We start from the raw sequence: 19,586 nt of genomic DNA, 5'->3' as shown, positions 1-19,586 counted from the left end.
CGATCTGTCCTCTTTACTTTGCTCTATTTCATATGGAGAAGGTGCTCTACTGGAAATCAAACCTTGCAATGGCAGCAAAGACCAAACTTCCCGGCAGTACTCATGCCTATCCCTCCCTCCCACTGCTTCCTTTCCTACCTACATCCCCGCTGCTCCAGGTATGTCCAAAAATCTTTGATATTTATGCAAGTTTTTGGTTACTGCATTCAAATTACAAGCAGTGCCATCATTGCCCCCTTCCATTTTTTTCAAGACATATTTTACAAACTATTCAGTTAACCAAAAATTTAGTACTACTTATAAGTTTCACCAATTTCAGTCTGCATTTCAGAACAATGGTACCCACCCTATCTTCAACTGCTGCAGCCTCTGCAGAACAGAAATTGTGTCTATTTACCCTCATCCACACCATACTCTTCACTTACCACAAGCTGCTAAAGATTCCTGCTGGTCTATATTCTTCACTTGCTAGGGTGGCATTTGTTCCATTTCAGCATAAACAACAAAATGCACCTGCTTGTTTTTCATCTGCATGTTTTAAATTTAACAAAAGAAAACCCATACAAGCACTTATGCTCTGAGTTACTAATAAAGCAAACTAAGTTTATCGTAGCTCCAACTCTAGATCTTAACCACCTTCAACTACTGGTTATGTCTTCCCTGCACAGGCAGATAAGAAGGCAGAGATCACAGCTGGGGAAGAAATACAAATATTCTCAGAGAAAAACTTTAGACTCCTACCAGTAGAACTCAGAATGCACTCACACCTCAAGACCAAACCCAGCAAAGAAAGATCAGATACATTCTTTTAATTCTAAAACATCTTTATTCCCCTGCCTTGCCCAAGTACATGCTAAAAAAAAAAAAAAAAAAAATCCCCACACCCCACAAAAAAAAAAAAATTAAAAAAAAAGGCTCCAATTGGTATCTTCCAGCAAGCCCTTCCACCCCTCTCCCCACAAATTAAAGGAAAATAAAAATAGAAGTGTTCCTTAGAAGGGGAACAGCTGCAGTCACTCCCAGAGGAACAAGCTTCTTCTGTAAAAAGAAACCTGCAAAGATAAAAAATATGCAAAAGCACACAAGAGAAAAAAAAAAAAAGGTATTACAATGTTTGGTCTTCCCCTGACACGAGTCACGGAAAAACAGGCCAAAGCCACTCTGGAAGGGAACAACAGAAGGAAAGAGGACATTTCAGGAAGAAAGATGGGGAGAGAAAAGAGCAGGAAGGGTGGAGACATAGGGGAAGGGGACACAGAAGGCGGGAAGTGAAGTGAAGAATGCAACACAAAATCACTGCAACTTCCAAAAGGAGTTTCTTTTCCCTCCAACATCACAAGACAAGACAATGAAATTAATTCAAAGATTCACTGAGGAAGAGAATAAAGCAGGAAGCCAAAGAGGGACACAGTCCCAAATACCTTACCAAGGAATACTGGCTGGGATGTTAACACATTTCCATGGCAGACCAGAAAGGGAAGGGGAGAGGAGAGAAGAGAGAGAGGGGAGGGACACACCCCAGGAACGTAATTTTCCATACAGTTTTTTTTGTTTTTTTGTTTTTTTTTTATAAAATTTTTTCCGTCCATCTTCTTTTTTTCTTTTTTTTAATTTTTTCCCCACATCTTGCTAACTTTTAATTTTAGTAAGGGGAATACCATGATGTCGTTCTAGCCCGGCCCCTGTAAGAAAGAGAAGCAACATGTCAGCAAACAGACATGCTGGACCACATGCACCCAGCGCCATAACCTCTGCATGTGAGGTGAGCCCCTCCCGCAATAGGGGAAGCACCCCCTGAGCCTCCCCCCTCCCCCCCCCCATGGTGGGTACGATGCCCTCTATCCACCATCTAGTAGAATGAATGCCTGTTCCCCAAGACCCTTCGGGACACTCTGCTGGAGCTACAGCAGCGCCTCAGACCTGTAGATTCGTCCCCGGGGCCTTGCAGAAAAGCCACTGTAGAAGCGAGACCGCGAACTGTAACTGCTGCTCCGTGCCCTGTACCGGGCTCGAGGGAAGCCCCGGTCTGTACTGCTGATCCCTGGTCTGTTGGTGCGTTTCGGGACCACCTACAAGCCATGAAAGGGAGGAGAGTGTAAGAGGGGGCGACAAAAAAAAAATCTTACTTCAGGTCCACCCCAAACTCCTAGGAGCAGCCACATAGCTCCCAACAGAGTTGGGAATTATTTTGCACAGAATGGGATTTAACTGTCTCATACAAGGTACACAATGTTACATTTTACTGTAGCCAGGATGGACCAGATTCCAGGAGTATGATCTAATCCACCCCTTGCTCAACATGGCTGCTCCCAGGGGACCAATTTCAAGAACTGAAGGGAGAACATAACAGATGCAGGCCATCTGTGCTGCTCCTGTTGTGAACATAGGCTGTGCAGTAAACATTATTCCTCTACAGCAGGAGTGCAACCAGCACTTCTCACAGCACCTCCTACCCTCAGACACAGTTCACTCAACATAAAATTAATGCGCACGCACCTTGATTTGTCGACCTCTGAAGAGAGAATCGTCCAGCGCCATGGAGGTCCTCACTGACTCCTTATCTGAGAACTCGATGTAGGCAAACCTTCCACAGAAGAGGACAAGAGGGGTTACAGCTTCCAGGGACTCTTAGAAATCAGCCAAGACCCCCACTGTATTCTAGATAAAGATATTTCTTTCCTTAGCTCTCTCCCCAGTGTCAGAAGTAGGGGGTTAGAGCCCAGGTGTTTCCCAAGCCTCACTCACCCCTTGGGATGTCCACTGAACTTATCACATAAGATAGTCACTCTGTTCACTGAGCCACAGCCATGGAAATGTGCCTCCAGCTCTTCTGCTGTCGCACCATAGTCTACCTACAGACAAACAGTTAAGAGGCTGTTACAAGAGGCAGAAGCTAGGACAGATCAAAAAGAGCCAGGAGATGAAAAAAAAGCTGTCAGAGGAGAAGCAGTGTTGAGGACCCAGACACAGGAGATTAAGGAGCCCAACCCCCACACACTCCACTTACATTCCCAACATATATGGACCTGGCATCAGCCTCCATCTTCTCCTCAATAGACATGATGACAGGGCCAGCTGCAACGAAAACAGAGGTACAAGTTATGGATCAAATCAGAAAATGTGTGTCCATCACCATGGTTTTACTATCTACACAGGAAAAAGTAAGCAATCAAATACAAAAGCATCATAGTGACCCTTCCCAAATATTCAGGCAACGAGACAATAGGTGAGAGGAGTGGGAGAACAAATTGTATAACGTCCCAACTTTGTGATAAGTGCAAACTGGGACAAGAAAGATGGAAAACAGTAGGCACCCTCACCATTTCCTGGAGGTGGGCTCATGTTCATCTGTTTCTCCACCTCATTCTGCAACTCTTTCAGCTTCTCTGCCTCCTCTTCCATCTCCCGCACCCGGGCCTTGATAGCTTCCAGCTCCTGGCAAGAGTGAAAGGAAGAGAGAGGTTGTCAGTGTAAATACAATGGAAAAGATGGAAGCAGCATGAATCAGACAGCATTACATCTGCACAAATTAGAAGAGAGATTAATGTTATGGAACAGCTTCCATATGAGAGGGAGAGATATAATATATGTATAGAGAATAGTGAATTATGAAAAACAGCAAATAAGCTATTTGCTATGTCTCATTATACAACTCGAAAGTATTGAAAACATGGCATTTTACACATGCATATACAGAGGCAAGATAGCATTGCAGCAAGCTTATTTCGTTCTTATTCTGTTTCTTTTATTTTATCCTAGTTTTATTGTATAAATTTTAGGGATACTTTATTAGTTTTATTATTTTTAGAGATAATTTTAGTTTGGTATTAAATGTACTACTGTTTTATGATATTTAATGTATTTATTGTTAATTGTACACCGTTGTGATGGTCTTTCAGACTGATGTGATGGTATAAAAAACCTAAATAAACTATAAACTACCCAATGAAACTATGAGAAGGAAAGGTTGAAGACCTCAAGGAAGTATTTCTTTACATAGTACAAAGTGGTATACCCAACACATGGACTTTTTTTGACTCCATCTGCTGGAAGGGAGAGACAACCCACTGTCTGGACTGATCCGGGTACGTACAGGGAAAGCTGATTACATTCAGGTACTGTAGGTATTTCCCTATCCCTAGAGGGCTTACAATCTGCAGAACAAGCCCTGTGTTTCTATACACGTCATCTAAATTCTCACTACTTGCTGCTATTGGAAATGGGATGCTGGGTTAGTTGAACCTACTATGGAAGTTCTTACGTGACTCAGAGCCCTGAAGATCTAGAAAGCTCACATACCTGACATATGAAGATAAAGGTATTTATTCCTACAGACTTAAAAGGAGCTGTTCTGATCAAACTTTGGACATTTATCAAGGATCGCATGACAGCGACCACACATTTGCAAACCTTGATCCACCAGCATCCTGTGAAAAGCATTACCAGCTGACACCCAAATAGTATGAAAGCATTAGCTCTCCAAAGCTAGTCAAGAAATATTAACCCAATATTTGCTTTTGTCTTTATCTTTGTACAAGAGACCAAGCAGTCACTTAAGGGACTTAGTGCACCTGAATTCCAATAACGCTTTAAACAGCCTTCAGCGTCGTTTGGAAAGGCGGCCAAAAATCCGTAATTACCATCACTCAGTCTTGCTGGAAAGTGTGCAATCAGCCCCATCCATAGTAAATAAGAAACACCATGAAGCTCCGGAGAGCTGGGGGCGGCTAGGCAGACCAGTGGCATACAGCCGGAGCCCGCGGCTAGCTCTTTATAAGTCTTTCAACATTTCTTTCGCGCCTCCGGCCTCCTTCTATTTATCGCCACCAGTCCGCGTACAGCCCGGAAGGGCGCCTGCTGCCCATACGGAAGATGGCTCCCGGAAGCCGCCTCGCCATCACCGCCAAAGGCGAGAGCCGCCCGGCTCAGAGATGGCCGCCGCCATCATCGTCTTGCCCACTCAAGGCCGAAAGCTGGCGTCCGGCCAACCAATCAGTCGCCGCGGGCCGCGGTGCAGCGCCCAATGAGGCCGGGGCAGAGGACCAGAACGAGGCGTGGCCCGCAGGCGAGGCGGCGGCGGCGGCGGCTGCTCTTACCGGGTCCTCGATGGCGGGGTCCCCGAGTTCCCCGGGCTCCTCCTCTTCGATGTCCTCGTCCTCCAGCTCCTCCAGAGCCGCCGCGCCTCCTCTCCCTCCTCCGGCTCCGCGGACGCCTCCCGCCCTGCGAGCCCGCGGTCCCCTGTGACCGCCGCCTATTCCGCTTCCACCCACCCCTCGGCCGCTGCCGTCACCGCTGCCTTCCTCCTCCTCTTCCTCGTCTTCTTCCTCGCGCCTCCGCTGCTGCAGCAGGGCCGCCGCCGTCCCGTCCTCGGCCGCCGCGCACACCCCGTTCTCGTATTTCACCGCCGAGGCCGCCATCACCCGTCACTCCCTCACTTAGAACCCCCTTCTCGCCCGCGCGCCTACGCACGCGCTGCAGCCGTTACTGGCGCGAGACCGTGGTGCGTGTGTGAGCGCGTGCACGGATGGTAGTGCGAGACAAAAAAAAAATAGGGAGGGGGGGACGGAGCGACATAAACGCGCGCTTGCCTGTGCTGCTTCCTTTCTGACTGCCTACCCCTATTGGTCCTTGCTCTGCTGTTTCCGGTTATTGGTTGGCTGTGGGCTTTTTTTTTTTTTTTTTTTTTTTAATCTCTCAGCGTTTGCTGCTACAGGATTGGACAGTATCGTTTCCTGACAAATTTTTTTTTTTTAGCAAAATTTGTTTTGTAATGAATATAAACGGATACAACTATCTGTAACTTTTACTCCAGCAGCACATTCTGTCATGCTACGGAGAACCCAAATAAGAAAAGGCCTGACAATTTTGGCGTGATTGGTTGAGTTATCTCCCTCCCCCGTTCGGTCTTCGAGCACTGTGATTGGATTGGAGAAGGATTCTGCCTGCCACCGCCGCTCGTTGCTTATTGGCTGGAAAGCCGGGCAGTACCTTTCTTGTTTCCTATTGGATAGCTTGTGCCAGCATGTGAGGAACTTGTGCAGCCACTTTGGCCCTTTTTGTTTGGGGGGTGGGGGCGTAGTCTAGGAGAGAGGACAATTTAAAAAGATCCCCTTAATCGACACTGATTGGGTAAACAGTTCTCGCCATCTGATTGGCCATCCACCCCCACAGCACCAGGCTCTTATTTCTGTAAGAGCATGTCCTGCCAGCAATGTAATGGTTATTATGCAATGGGCAAAATACACCACCTTGATAGTCTTTTAAACCATAAAAGCACCCCTCATCTTTAGGCCAGGATTTCCCTATGCCATTATCCACCCTTCCTGTGATATTGCATAACGCACTGATTCTTTAATAAGGGTCAACAAACACAATCGAGATATATATATATTTTATTTAAAACTTTCTGTATTCTGCCCAATCCAGGGCAGACAGTACTGGGTGGTTTACGTTATTGAAAACATTTAAAATACATAGTGAAACCTTTTTGCTTTGTTTAGTTATCTTTATTCCATGCATTCAAGTAGACTAACACAGTTATATTATTTTAATAAACAAAAAGTATGAGGAAATACTTCTTTATTCAACTAACCTGATACACTTCTTGCCTAGCTTTCAGCGAGTTAGGTAGTTCAGCTCAGAACAAAGTGAGCAGATCAAGGCAAAGGCTGAGGTTTCCCTCAGAATGCAAGGCTGGAGTGAGAAATCGCCTCCCACCACCACTGTAACCAAACAGTGGCCTTTGCCTTGATCTATCCAGTTGGTTTTGAGCTGATGGAGTAGTAACTGCCAAAGTTACTCAAGAAATATATTAAATTAATGCACTAAAAAAGTATCATCTTATACATTTTGCTTGCTTTTATTCCTCTGCATTCAAGTGAACTATGGCAACCCCTCTACTTTAGTAAACAGACATTTTATTGAAACCTTCAGTGTATTTCTGACCCATGTACCATTGCTGTCCTCCCATTCCCTGTTCTAAGATGTTATCTTTTCACTGTTCTCCGCCTCCTCTTCCATTCATTTTATTCAGTTTGGTTTCCAAAGAAAATCAGACATACACGCAGTCAAGGAGAGAAGCTAAGAGTTCTGTGATTCACACACTACACACATACACCTTTACACAAAGTACAGACATCGAAGCTGTATACCTCAGTGTCGTTAAGTTAGGAGTTATAGCAGATATCTGTCCGTCCTGACAGCTTTCGAGTTAAGATACAGCAACAAAGTCAATCATGCGACCCCCCCCCCCCCCCCCCCGCACTCTCTCCCAAAACAAATTCTATGATCTGAAAATACAGTGTGAAAAAAGCAATCCTCCATCCAGCTTCCTCCAGGCATAGCTGCCTTGCGCCCCTTAGCAAATAAACCCCCCAAATAATAAAATGTAAGTCTCCACCCAAAATCACTCTCTGGGCTTTATTCAATAAAGATGTTTTCCCATGGGCACAAAATGGAGAGGAAAGTCCTTGTTGAATAAGGCCCTCTGTCTCTTCTCTCTCTCTCGGTTATGTCTCCCACTTCTGTCTCTTTCCAATTTCTCTTGTCTCTCGCTTTCTTGAGCAGGGACCTGAAGTATGCACGAACACGATTTCTTCTCCTTCCTGCTAAAAAAAAGTGTTGCCATCTCTTTTCCTGGTATCCTCCACCATAACAGAACAAGGAACTTGGACTTACATGGCTTACAATTAACTCCCAACAAAAAGAAAAAGATTCAGTTCATCCGGAATTTGATGACTAGGAAAGCCGGATTAAAATAAGTGTGGTTTTAACTGAGTCCCGGGGAAATGCTGAGGATAAGGAGCCTTCAACTATGGCTCACCTCCACCCTAAGTGCGGGCAAGCAGTAAAAAGAGACGGAGAAAGCCAGACAGATGGAGAGGTGTCCCTAGTCTAGTTTCAGGCGGCCAGCAGCATTTTAAGCTAGTAACAAAAATAATCCTCTTATAAAAATATACAGCAATACAAGACAAAGCCGTCCTGAAACCCCCCTCTCTCCCAAGTAAAACATTAAGTAATAAATATAATCCTTTTAAAACAAAAATAAAGCAAGCTGCTTCCTGCTTAGCTTCTTACCCAAAGCCCCCTGCCCAAGACTCCAGAAGTCTCACATCTGGAATCCCTGCAGGTTCCAGTTCCACACCAAGCCAGGGATCAGGACTGGGAGCCGTCTGCTGTTCCAGCTCCCACGTCCCAACGCTTTTCTTGTGTCTCTGTTAACGCTCTCGAGTATGGGGGTGTGTGATATGTCCAAAGTTCACCGGTGGGGATGAGAATACTCCTGGATATTAATGCCCAAAGAGCAAAGAAGGGAGGCTTGACGTAGGGTACACCTTGAGGTCTAGCACATTTTGGAGTGAGGAAGAAGACCTAGTTAAGATGTACTTTGCATCCTAAGCTGTTCTGGAGTGACAAAAAGTGCCCTAGGTTAGTCTGCGTCCTATTCATTGTACTGTCCAGAGCTATGTACTGATTTCCACCATCTACTGGGCTCTAGAGCTAGGAAAAGCATTAGAGATTAGGAAACCTTCTTCAGTCATCGGCACACACTGTGGATCAGGAAATCTCCTACAGCTTCATAGCATTCCAGACCACGAAGATGCTGTTTCTTCTTAGGACAAACTTCTCCTCAATGTGCTCTAACATGAAGTGCTTTCCTCCTACATGTCAGCAAACATGCTAAGGTAGTGTGTTCTAGGCTGGGTTCTGCAACCAAAAATATAGCGATGTGGTTCACTTTGATTCTAGAGCAAAAAAAAAAAAAAAAAAGCATGTTCTAGACTGTGTGCAAAGAGATCCACAGCGTTCTAAACTGATCTGTACCAGAGCCTTGCAGAATGTGTTCTCTCTATAGCAAGTTCCTACATCAGACGAGCTAGGCTAAGTCATTTTCTTTCCATGTTTTTGATTAGTGCACACAGATGCATGTATTCTGGAGAAATGTGGCTATAATCATTTTCTAATGATTGATTGGTCCTCTAGCTTAGCATTCTATAGTTTTTATCTGCATTGGAATGGAGTATATCTAGACCATCCATAACTATACTGAATGAAGAAAACATAGCCTTGGCCTCTAAGCCGAGGCTCTGTATTAACAAGCTGGGGTAGGTGGGGAGCTGTTAGCATCGCCAGGTCTCCTTTATACAGAAATATTATAAATACCCAAGGAGAGTCCAACTGGTTGCTTACTGACTGTAGAGACCTGCTGCAGGACTACCCCTGTACACGTGTGCACAGACAACATGCTTATCGTATACACGGAGCAGCAGAGTAAGTAACAGAGGCACCAACAACGCCCACCCAGGGAAGAAAGGCAGCGAAGGTCTTGGTGGGGGGAGGGGATTGACCGGTTCCCTCACATGTGCTCTACCGTCGCCTGAGGAAAACAAGCATGGGCGAGGCACAGACAGGGGAAAGGCCCGAGCCTCAGGAAGTAGATGAGGGGGATACACCCACACCCCCCCCTCCCAACCCACCACTACACGGGGACTCCTACTGCTCCATCTAAATGTTTCCGTGATACCGGCTCTCCAAAATCATGCTGGCAGAGAGAGCTTTGTTGGCGTCGCTTATTGGCAATTCCACTGCTATCGCTTGAAAGCATCCGTGAAACAGAGGGAAAACATCCGTCTCCTTTCAACAGCTCTCAAAACGCGCCCTCTCCCCCACCCCAGCCCGCTGCAAAGTCATCTTCGGTTCCTCCCTCCCCCACCCCCCTCCAAAAGATTCAAATCCCTTTCTGCCCTCCTGGCGCTCAGGTCTCTGGCTGTTGGAGCGGATAGCCCGGGCGTCTCTGTCATTTTCCTCTTTATGTCACTTGCTAGCGAAGAGTGCTCCAACGGTCATCAGGGCTCCCAGGGCAAACGCGCCAGTCAGCACCGTCCTGACAGAGGCCCAGTTCCCTTCCCGCTGCCTGCGGGCTTCCTCCACTGCGCCATCACCGTAGAGAGCCACAAATCCATCCTGTAAAGAGGGAAAGAGGGGAACGCCAATAATAGCACCAGGACCAAGCAAAGAAGTATAATGTGCACCGCAAAGGGGAGCAAGAGGTCGCCCAGCCGGTGGGAGGGGGGCATCACGAGATGGCACCGGAACACCTGCACTCTGGAGTTACTACACAGCTCTTACCCAGCCCCCGCTGCTCCGCATCCAGTCCTGCAGGTTCTCCTCCAAGTACGTCACCATCCAGCCCATGATGCGTTCCACCAGGGGCATCATCTCTTTATTCACGCTCTCGGCGCAGAGGGCTGCTCCGAAGACGAAAAGCGCCACGACTCGGCCCCAGTTCACGCCACCCTGGAAGAGCCCGTCCACCACGTCGGCGAAGCGCTGGTAGGCTGTGCCTGGTGTGACGTGCAGCTGGGTGGAGAGGTCGCTGAAGGCCTGCCGGAAGCGGTCTTCAAACTCGTCGCCCGCGGCACGCATGGCAGCGTGCAGGGCGTTGGCTGGGGGCTCTGCCGCACCGGGCCGGGAAGCGTAGCCCTTCCGGTGGAGCTTGTAATGGACAAAGTCCTCGACCACGGAGCGCGTTGAGAAGCCGGGGTCATGGGCTGCCATCCAGAGAAGAAGTAGTGGTGGCTCCCCCACCACACGCAGAGGTAACGCTAAGGCCAGGGAGCTGTGAAGAGATAAAGGCAAAGCTCAGAAGCAGCTCCCTCACGGGGAAACGACTGCAAAGGCCAGGACGGGAGGGGAAGGAGCAGGGCTAGGGATCACTCACTGTCTCTTAAGTCAGAAGCCCGACGGAAGCCTGTGGACCTTGGGCCCCGTTTCCTCTCATCTTCCGCTGGGGTCGGTGGGCGCGATCCCACAGAACCTTCAGAAAAGAGGAAAGGCATCAGTGAAGCCCATCAAGGATCTCCATAATCCCTGTGCTAGCACAGAAAGCCAAGGACACTGCTCAGTCACCTAACAACATGGGCCACAGCCTAAGGTTCGCTCAGTGACACAGCTTTGCTGGGTCTCAGTCCTCCTTCAGCAAGTACTGAATCCATAATTAAATCCAGAACTTCCCAGGGTCAGGAAACTATTCTATTATTGTGTTTATGCTTAAGGTGTGCACCTTGTCTTTCAGAATCAACACACACCCAGTATACAAATATCCACAGGTTTCAGCACACTCCATAGCTCAGTAAAACTTTCAGGTTTGCGTTTTGAGTCAAAATATTCCATGTTTCCAAATGGGTGATTCCTTATTCTGGAAGTCAGAATCAGATTCCAAACACCAAACAGGTGTAAAATCCAAGTTATTATTCTAATCAGTAGAGTGAAGTTTCCCTTACTGTAAGAAAACACAACTTCTCGCAGACAAGGCGGATATTGTCAGATTATAACTAGGGGTCTTACTTAGCATTAGAATTACTAACAATACTTACATGCACCCCTGGGCCTTGTGCTGCTATCAGCCTTCCTTTCTCTATCTGGGAAAAAGACGGAAAGAATCACTAAACAACACATGGCAAGAGGAATCTAAAACCACCAAATATATATGTCAGCAGTAAGATGTTAAATGTGCAATCAATGCACTTTATCTACTGCATTTATCACATGCCTAGTGTATGGATTTGATATGTCTATTAAGATGAAATGCATTTTTATCATATCTGTAATCTGTGCTGAGGGGCTCAGTGTATCACTCATGTATATTCCTGCCCTGTATATGTTTATTTACTTCCTTGATTAATCACATCTTATTACATTTGTAAAACAGAGAGATGGAAAGTGTGAATTTGTATGATGTACAAATGATACTTATATATACACATCTGATAGCTGCTATATGATACATATCAGATATGTGAACATATGATAGATGTGTATATATAATAAATGGATGTTTATATCTCAGTTTTCTTTCCTTAGCAGTTATTTGTATTATCCCAACCAAAACTGTCCCTTAGAAATTATAATACAAGAAAAATTACATAATAAGTGGATGTTTATATCTCACTAATTTTCTTTCCTTAGAAGCTACTTACCCCACACAAAACTGTCCCTTAGGAATCATAATACCAAAAAAATACAAATATCAGCTATTAGAGATGTGTATATAATAAGTGGATTTGTACATATGATATCAGACGTGTGTATATAATAATTTTATAATTTGTTTCTTTAGTTTTTTACTGCACTTGATTTTATTTTTATTAATTTATTTTATGTCAAATTGTAATCCACTTAACACAAAGGCTTCAATATAGGCGTAATAAAAATATTTTAAAATAAATAAGTGGGTGTGTATACATGATAGATGTGTGAATAGGTGTCTATATATATGGATGTATATAATAAATGGGTGTCTATATGTGATAGATGATTGTATATGTGATACATATAGATACCCTCTTAATATCAGCTATGTGTATATAAGTGAATGCTTATATTTTTTTTATTTTATTTAAAATTTTTCTAGACTGACATTCGTTAGGAACATCATATCGGTTTACATGGAATATAACAGTAGCATTATAGGGCTATACAGAGAACTGATAAATAAAACAAACTATGATTTTGTAACAGGGATAAGAACATAAGAAATTGCCATGCTGGGTCAGACCAAGGGTCCATCAAGCCCAGCAACCTCTTTCCAACAGAGGCCAAACCAGGCCACAAGAACCTGGCAAGTACCCAAACACTAAGAAGATCCCATGCTACTGATGCAATTAATAGCAGTGGCTATTCCCTAAGTAAAATTGATTAATAGCCATTAATGGACTTCTCCTCCAAGAACTTATCCAAACCTTTTTTGAACCCAGCTACACTAACTGCACTAACCACATCCTCTGGCAACAAATTCCAGAGCTTTATTGTGTGTTGAGTGAAAAATAATTTTCTCTGATTAGTCTTAAATTTGCTTCTTGCTAACTTCATGGAATGCCCCCTAGTCCTTCTATTATTCAAAAGTGTAAATAACCGATTCACATCTACTCGTTCTAGACCTCTCATGATCTTAAAGACCTCTATCATATCCCCCCTCAGCCGTCTCTTCTCCAAGCTGAACAGCCCTAACCTCTTCAGCCTTTCCTCATAGGGGAGCTGTTCCATCCCCTTTATCATTTTGGTTGCCCTTCTCTGTACCTTCTCCATTGCAACTATATCTTTTTTGAGATGCGGCGACCAGAATTGCACACAGTATTCAAGGTGTGGTCTCACTATGGAGCGATATAGAGGCATTATGACATTTTCCGTTCTATTAACCATTCCCTTCCTAATAATTCCTAACATTCTATTTGCTTTTTTGACTGCTGCAGCGCACTGAGCCGACGATTTTAAAGTATTATCCACTATGATGCCTAATATGGAACCTAACATTGTGTAACTATAGCATGGGTTATTTTTCCCTATATGCAACACCTTGCACTTATCCACATTAAATTTCATCTGCCATTTGGATGCCCAATCTTCCAGTCTTGCAAGGTCCTCCTGTAATGTATCACAGTCTGCTTGTGATTTAATTACTCTGAATAATTTTGTATCATTTATTTTATTTATTTATTTTTAATTTGTAGTAGGGACTACAAATCACTCCGGTTTACATAAAACGAAGAACTGCTCAACAGATAGCGGAGCTTTACATGGAACCGTATAACATATGGAACAGTATAACTGGTTGACAATTTAACATAGTGCTAAATAAAGTGATAATATTTTAACTGGTAATAAATAAAGAAATATAATATTTTATATAAGAAGTATAACTATTTAACGTAGCAATAAATATAAATATAGGCAATGCCTAATATATATGAAATAAAGTGAATTTTTTTTTTTTTTAAAGTGAATTTTTGAGCTCACAGATAATTGTCCAGTTTGCAGATTCTTAAAAGTAGTACTTTATACAGTGTCCATAGTTAAGGGATGGAAGTCTGTCAGTCATAGTAAGATTAAGCGTCTGGGAAAGCTTGTTGGAAGAGAAAAGTTTTCAGTCTTTTTTTGAATTCTTGATAACTGGGTTCTAGTCTAAGATCTGGGGGAAGGGTGTTCCACTGGTGTGGGCCTGCTGAAGATAGCGCACGTTTGCTCAATGATGATTTTATTTGCGGAGCATGCAGTGTTCCTCTGTATGCGCTTCTGATTGGTCTGAAGGAAGTGTGCGGTTGGAGTTGAGAGCTTAATGTGATGGGGGCTAGATTGTTTGTCGCTTTGTGGATGATAGTGAATACCTTATAGAGTATCCTTTGTTTAATGGGGAGCCAATGTAAGCTCCGAAGGATTGGGGTGATATGGTCTTTTTTGTTAGTGCTAGTTAGAATTCTAGCCGCTGAATTCTGAACCATCTGTAATGGCTTGATAGTGTTGGCGGGAATACCTAGTAGCAGGGAGTTGCAGTAGTCGAGCTTGGAAAGAATGATGGATTGCAGTACTAGCCTGAAGTCGGAGAAGTGAAGGAGGGGTTTAAGTTTTTTAAGGACTTGCAGTTTGTAAAAGCAGTCCTTTGTAGTATTGTTTACAAACTTTTTTAGGTTTAGATGATTATCTAGCCATGCTCCAAGGTCTCTGACGTCAGATGAGAACGAGTTGTTTGTGTTAGGTAGAGAAAGGCTGGAAGAGATTGTGCGTGGATCCTGGGAGACAATGAGCATTTCGGTTTTATTAGCATTTAATACTAAGTTAAGGCTTGAGAGTAAGTTTTTGATGGGCTGTAGGCATTCGTTCCAGTACGTGATGGTTTTTTGAAGGGATTCTGTGATCGGAAGGAGGATTTGTATGTCGTCTGCATAGAGGTAATGGGTAAGCTTAAGGTTTGAGAGTAGATGGCAGAGAGGGAGGAGGTAGATATTGAAGAGGGTGGGTGAAAGTGAGGATCCTTGCGGGACTCCTTGCTCTGTCAGGATTGGGTGCGATTCTTTGTTGTTTATCCTTACTTTGTAGTATCTGTTGCTTAAGAAGGAATGGAACCATCTAAGGGCTGTGCCTTTGATCCCTATGTTGGCTAGTTGGTCTATTAGAGTAGAGTGTTTTACCGTATCAAATGCAGCGGAAAGATCCAAAAGAATGAGCAGGTAAGATTGTTTATTCTCCAGATTAACGAGGATTGTGTCAGTGAGAGATAGTAAGAGCGATTCGGTGTTTAGGTGTTTTCGGAATCCATATTGGGCTGGGGATAGAATGTTATGATCTTCCAGATAATCTGACAGTTGCTTGTTGACAATTTTTTCCATCAGTTTGGCGATAAGTGGTAAGTTTGCGATGGGTCTAAAATTAGCTGGGTCTGATGGGCAAGCGTTTGGTTTCTTTAGTAATGGTTTTAGTATTGCCAATTTTAACTGGTTAGGAACTAAACCTTGAGAAAGGGATGTGTTGATAATTTCTGCAATTGGTTTTGAGATGGTGTTTGGTATGGCGATGAGGAGATTTGTTGGTATTGGGTCAGATGGGTGGGAGGAAGGTTTGAATTTTTTGAGTGTGTTTTCAATCTCCAGTGAAGAAGTGAGCTCGAATGAATCCAGGTTTGTGGTTTGTTGCGGCAAGGATGTGAGATGGTGTGTTAGGGTAAGGCTGTTGGATGTGATTGATTGAGTAAGGTTGGTGATTTTTGTTTTGAAGTAGCTGGCTAGTTCGTTTGCTTTGTTGAGAGCTTGGTGGTCTGGGATAGTAGGAGGAGATGGTTTGGTTAAAGAGGAGACGTAGGAGAAAAGAGCTTTTGAATCGAATATGAAGTGGTGTATTTTTTTCCGTAGAATTCTTTCTTTGTTCTAAGGATTGTATTCCTATAGTTGTTGAGGATGGATTTGTAGATGGCATGTGTTGAAGTGGTTGGGTTTTTTCTCCAGCTTTGTTCTTTTTTTCTAAGAGATTGTTTAAGGGATTTAAGTTCGGGTGTAAACCAAGGTTTCCTATTGTCTAGTGTGGGTTGTATGGTTTTGGTTGTAGTTGGGCAGATTTGATCTGCAATTTTATTGTTAATATTGATCCAAGAGGTAGTTGCAGTTGTTGCGTCTGTGAGATCAAGTTGCTTTAATGCATCCGACATCTTTTCACTGAGTATGTCTGGAGAGCATGGTTTTCTGAAGTGGATGGTGGTTTTGTTAGTGGTTTGAGGTGGTGGGTTGTTGATCTTGAGGGTGGTGTGGATAACTTTGTGGTCTGACCATGGTACTGGTGAGCAAGTTGGGTTAGTATGAATGTTAAAGGGTTCGTTAATAAAGATGAGGTCCAGAGTATGGCCTGCCTTGTGGGTAGAACTGTTGATAATTTGAGTAAAGCCCAAATGTTTGAGAGAGGAAAGAACTGTTTGGCAGTTGATGGATTGTGGAGAAGCATCTACATGTAAATTAAAGTCTCCGAGGATTATAGCAGGTTTGTCGGCGTTTATGTGTTTGGCTATAAGTTCTATCAGTAGAGAGGGATCCAATTCTAAGGTTCCTGGTGGTGCGTAGACTAAAGCTATTTGGATTTGTATAGATTTAAAGAGGGAGAATTCTAGCTTGTTGGAGGAATTGGTAAGTTGTAAGGTAATATTGAGACCTTTTTTTGTTGCAAGAAAGAGACCTCCACCTCTTTTTTTGGGTCTTGGGACGGAGAATAAGTCGTAAGATTGTATGGGCAGTTGATTTATGAGTACAGTATCTGTGTGTTTTAGCCATGTCTCTGTAATTGCACAGATATCTGGGTTGGCTTCTATGAGGTAGTCACTGAGGATGTCCATTTTTTTGGAGAGCGACTGAGCGTTGAATAGTGTTAAGGTAAATAAAGAGAGTCCTAGGAATTGTGTTATCGGTGAGATCATTATAGGTAATAGTCTTTGTTGTCGTGTGATGTGATGAATTGCTGGTTTTGTGTGCTTTCTGATTTTGTGCCAGATTTTAGGTATGGTGCAGAGGTGCATTGTTGTGGCTCAATTGGTTGGGAACAGTGGTGTAATGTTGAAAATGGTGCAATAGGTATTGGAGACGCTGGGTGAATGGTGTCTAGGTTGGATGATTGCTGGTGATGTTAATTGATAGCTGGTGATGCTGGGTGAATTGCTGGTGAGGCTGGATGAATTGCTGGTGAGGCTGGATGAATGCTGGTGAGGCTGGATGAATGCTGGTGATGCTGGATGAATTGCTGGTGAGGCTGGATGAATGCTGTCGATGTTAATTGATTGTTTGTGAGTCTGGATGATTGCTGGTGATGTTATTTGCAAGCTTGCGGGTCTGGGTAAGTGTTGAGGAGGCAGGTATGGGTGTGAGCCCTGGAAAATGGGATCGCTGGAAGTAAGCTTAGTTGCTGTTGATGTAACGTGCGTCGGTTAAAAGCCGGGGTGTGTGGCAGAGTCTTTTGGTGTAGGTGGTTTCAGTTTGTGCTCCGGTTCACACGAAGGGGCACACAAAGGGGCAGGCCCCTTTGTTGCGCTCCTTAGGCGCGCGACGCCTCGAGCGGTTTCAGCCCTTTAAAGGGCTCTGGGAAGGCGTCAGGGCTTCCAGGGAGGGCTTACCCGTTCCTGTTTCCTGCTTCCGTCCGCTTTGGCGCCACTGGGTTTTTTTAATTTTTTTTCTTTAAATTTGTGTTGCCTCGGAGGCCTCGCGAGAGGCTTGTCTCCGGTCCACCTCCCTAACAGGGTGGTGGACCGGAGGTTATCCGGTGGACCGGATATCCGGTGGACCGGATAACCTCACTCATTGTATTCCTTTCCAGATCATTTATATATATATTGAAAAGCACCGGTCCAAGTACAGATCCCTGAGGCACTCCACTGTTTACCCTTTTCCACTGAGAAAATTGACCATTTAATCCTACTCTCTGTTTCCTGTCTTTTAACCAGTATATGATAGATATATGATATAGATAATAATATATGATAGATATATGTATATGTGTGTGTATATATATGATACATATCAGATGTATGTATATAATAAGGTGGATATATATGATAGATAAATGTGTGTGTATATAAGTGGGCGTGCATATATGATACATATCCGATATATGTACATCATAAGTGTATATAGGATACATATGAGATGTGTGTATGTAATACATGGGTCTCTATATATGATACATATCAGATGTGTGTATATAAGTAGGTGTGTATATATATGATAGCTATCAGATGTGTAGATATAATAAGTGGGTGTATGTATATGTGTGGGTATATGTATATGATATAAATCAGATGAATAAGTTGGAGCCTATATATGATACATATCAGATGTGGGTATATAATAAGTGGGGGCCTATATATGATACATATCAGATGTGTGTATATAATAAGTGGGAGCCTATATATGATACATATCAGATGTGGGTATATAATAAGTGGAGGTCTATATATGATACATATCAGATGTGGGTATATAATAAGTGGAGGTCTATATCTGATAGATATTAGAGGTGTGTGTATATATATATATATAATAGGTGGGCGTGTACCTATGCTAGCCAGTAGGTGGGTGTGTACATCTGACAGATGTTAGAGGGCTCTCTATAATGGATATAAGAAGTGCTAATGATGGGGTACTGCACTCACCCACTCGGTACCTCTCACTCCTCTTCTTCCTTCCTTCCTTAATGTTCCCTTCTCCGGCGCCCCCGCCTCCCCGTCCCCGCTTCCGGTTCCCGGCGAGGTCGCGCGGTAATGACGTCACGACGAGAGCTCTCAGCCACCGCCCACGCGTGCTGGGGAAGGCAGAAGTAATCGAGCCCTCATAAAGGCGCGCCCTGCCTTCATGTCTTATCTTGAGCTTGGGTTATATATATATATATATATTTTTTTTTTTATTTCTCTCCTTGCCTATGTCTTGACAGTACCTGTCTGCAGCTTGCACCGAGGGGGAGGGAGGGGGTTGTAAGGTCGTCACCATTTCTATAGCTACAGGAGCCAATTTTTTAAATGATTGGGGGGGGGTTAAACTCAACACAAATTACTCCTGCCTGGACTCAGTGAAGGAATTCACTCAATATTAGGGGTGTCCAGGCACCCACAGAGTTAGCATCTGTGCCTGTAGCTCGGGTGTTGCGAGGAACCGCCATCTCTTTGGGGCTTCAGCGAATTGGGTTTTCCGTTTGTCCCTAATGAGCTTGCATGCGATAGATTTGCACATAGTTTGGGGCATCAAGGATACAAATCTATCGCATGCATACTCGGAGAAAATGTGAAAACCTGACTGGTCTGTGTGTGTCCAGCTGCCCTAGGCAGTGATGTCCTCCTATTCCTTCATATTCTTCCTCCCCCGACCCCCAGTCACAGTGCTCCCTTACCTCGCCGACTAATGTAACTCAACGCACAAGTACTGCAGTTTGAAACCTGCCGCCTGGCTCCTTCATTTTAAAAAGAATTCCGCCATCGTGTCCAGCAATAAGGGAGGAGGAATAGCCTAGTGGTTAGAGCAGTGGGCTATGAGCCAGGAGACCAGGGTTCGTCATTTTACTCGCCATTGCCTCAGGTACAAACTTATGGTACCGAGACAGTATGGAGTGCACTGTTAACCTGCCACTGGATGCACGGTTTCCACCCCTTACTGAACCTAATAGTGCCCTCAACATGCAGCCAAGCTGCACATTTTACTTCTTTGGGCGATATTAAGTCGGAGGTCCCGAAGAGTAAAAAAAAAAAAAATTTGAAGTCGGCCGGCGGCTGTCGGGTCGAAAACCAGATGCTC

At 44.2% G+C, this 19,586-nt stretch overlaps 1 protein-coding gene across 5 annotated transcripts; it reads right to left on the bottom strand.

Moving 5' to 3' along the window:
- Positions 1-1,551: 1,551 nt before the first annotated feature.
- On the bottom strand, positions 1,552-18,583 carry LOC115078058 (polyadenylate-binding protein 2-B). Of its 5 annotated transcripts, XM_029580659.1 has the most exons (10): positions 18,455-18,568; positions 11,376-11,420; positions 10,721-10,816; positions 10,129-10,618; positions 3,321-3,435; positions 3,008-3,075; positions 2,746-2,852; positions 2,497-2,584; positions 1,921-2,069; positions 1,552-1,682 (listed from the first exon to the last, which is right to left on the bottom strand). In XM_029580659.1, exons 4-10 carry the CDS (start codon positions 10,555-10,557, stop codon positions 1,643-1,645), a joined length of 996 nt encoding a protein of 331 aa, XP_029436519.1. In that variant the 5' UTR covers positions 10,558-10,618; positions 10,721-10,816; positions 11,376-11,420; positions 18,455-18,568; the 3' UTR covers positions 1,552-1,642. The 5 variants fall into 5 exon arrangements, with proteins under 5 accessions (XP_029436519.1, XP_029436514.1, XP_029436518.1 ...); XM_029580654.1 differs by lacking the exons at positions 10,129-10,618; positions 10,721-10,816; positions 11,376-11,420; positions 18,455-18,568 and adding an exon at positions 5,097-5,616; XM_029580658.1 differs by lacking the exons at positions 10,129-10,618; positions 10,721-10,816; positions 11,376-11,420; positions 18,455-18,568 and adding an exon at positions 4,641-4,923.
- Positions 18,584-19,586: the final 1,003 nt, after the last annotated feature.

The sequence above is a fragment of the Rhinatrema bivittatum genome, chromosome 16, assembly GCF_901001135.1.
Source record: "Rhinatrema bivittatum chromosome 16, aRhiBiv1.1, whole genome shotgun sequence".
Taxonomy (NCBI): domain Eukaryota; kingdom Metazoa; phylum Chordata; class Amphibia; order Gymnophiona; family Rhinatrematidae; genus Rhinatrema; species Rhinatrema bivittatum.
The sequence above is the reverse complement of the archived record's forward strand: the minus strand, read 5'-3'. Positions and strand labels throughout refer to the sequence as shown.

Excerpts from the sequence above, each read along its gene's own strand:
- LOC115078058 (XM_029580659.1), bottom strand. The coding sequence starts at position 10,557 with ATGGCAGCCCATGACCCCGGCTTCTCAACGCGCTCCGTGGTCGAGGAC. Across the intron at positions 2,853-3,007 it reads GGTCCATATATGTTGGGAAT|GTAGACTATGGTGCGACAGC; the intron begins GTAAGTGGAGTG and ends GTTTGTCTGTAG. Across the intron at positions 2,070-2,496 it reads TCAGAGGTCGACAAATCAAG|GTGGTCCCGAAACGCACCAA; the intron begins GTGCGTGCGCAT and ends CATGGCTTGTAG.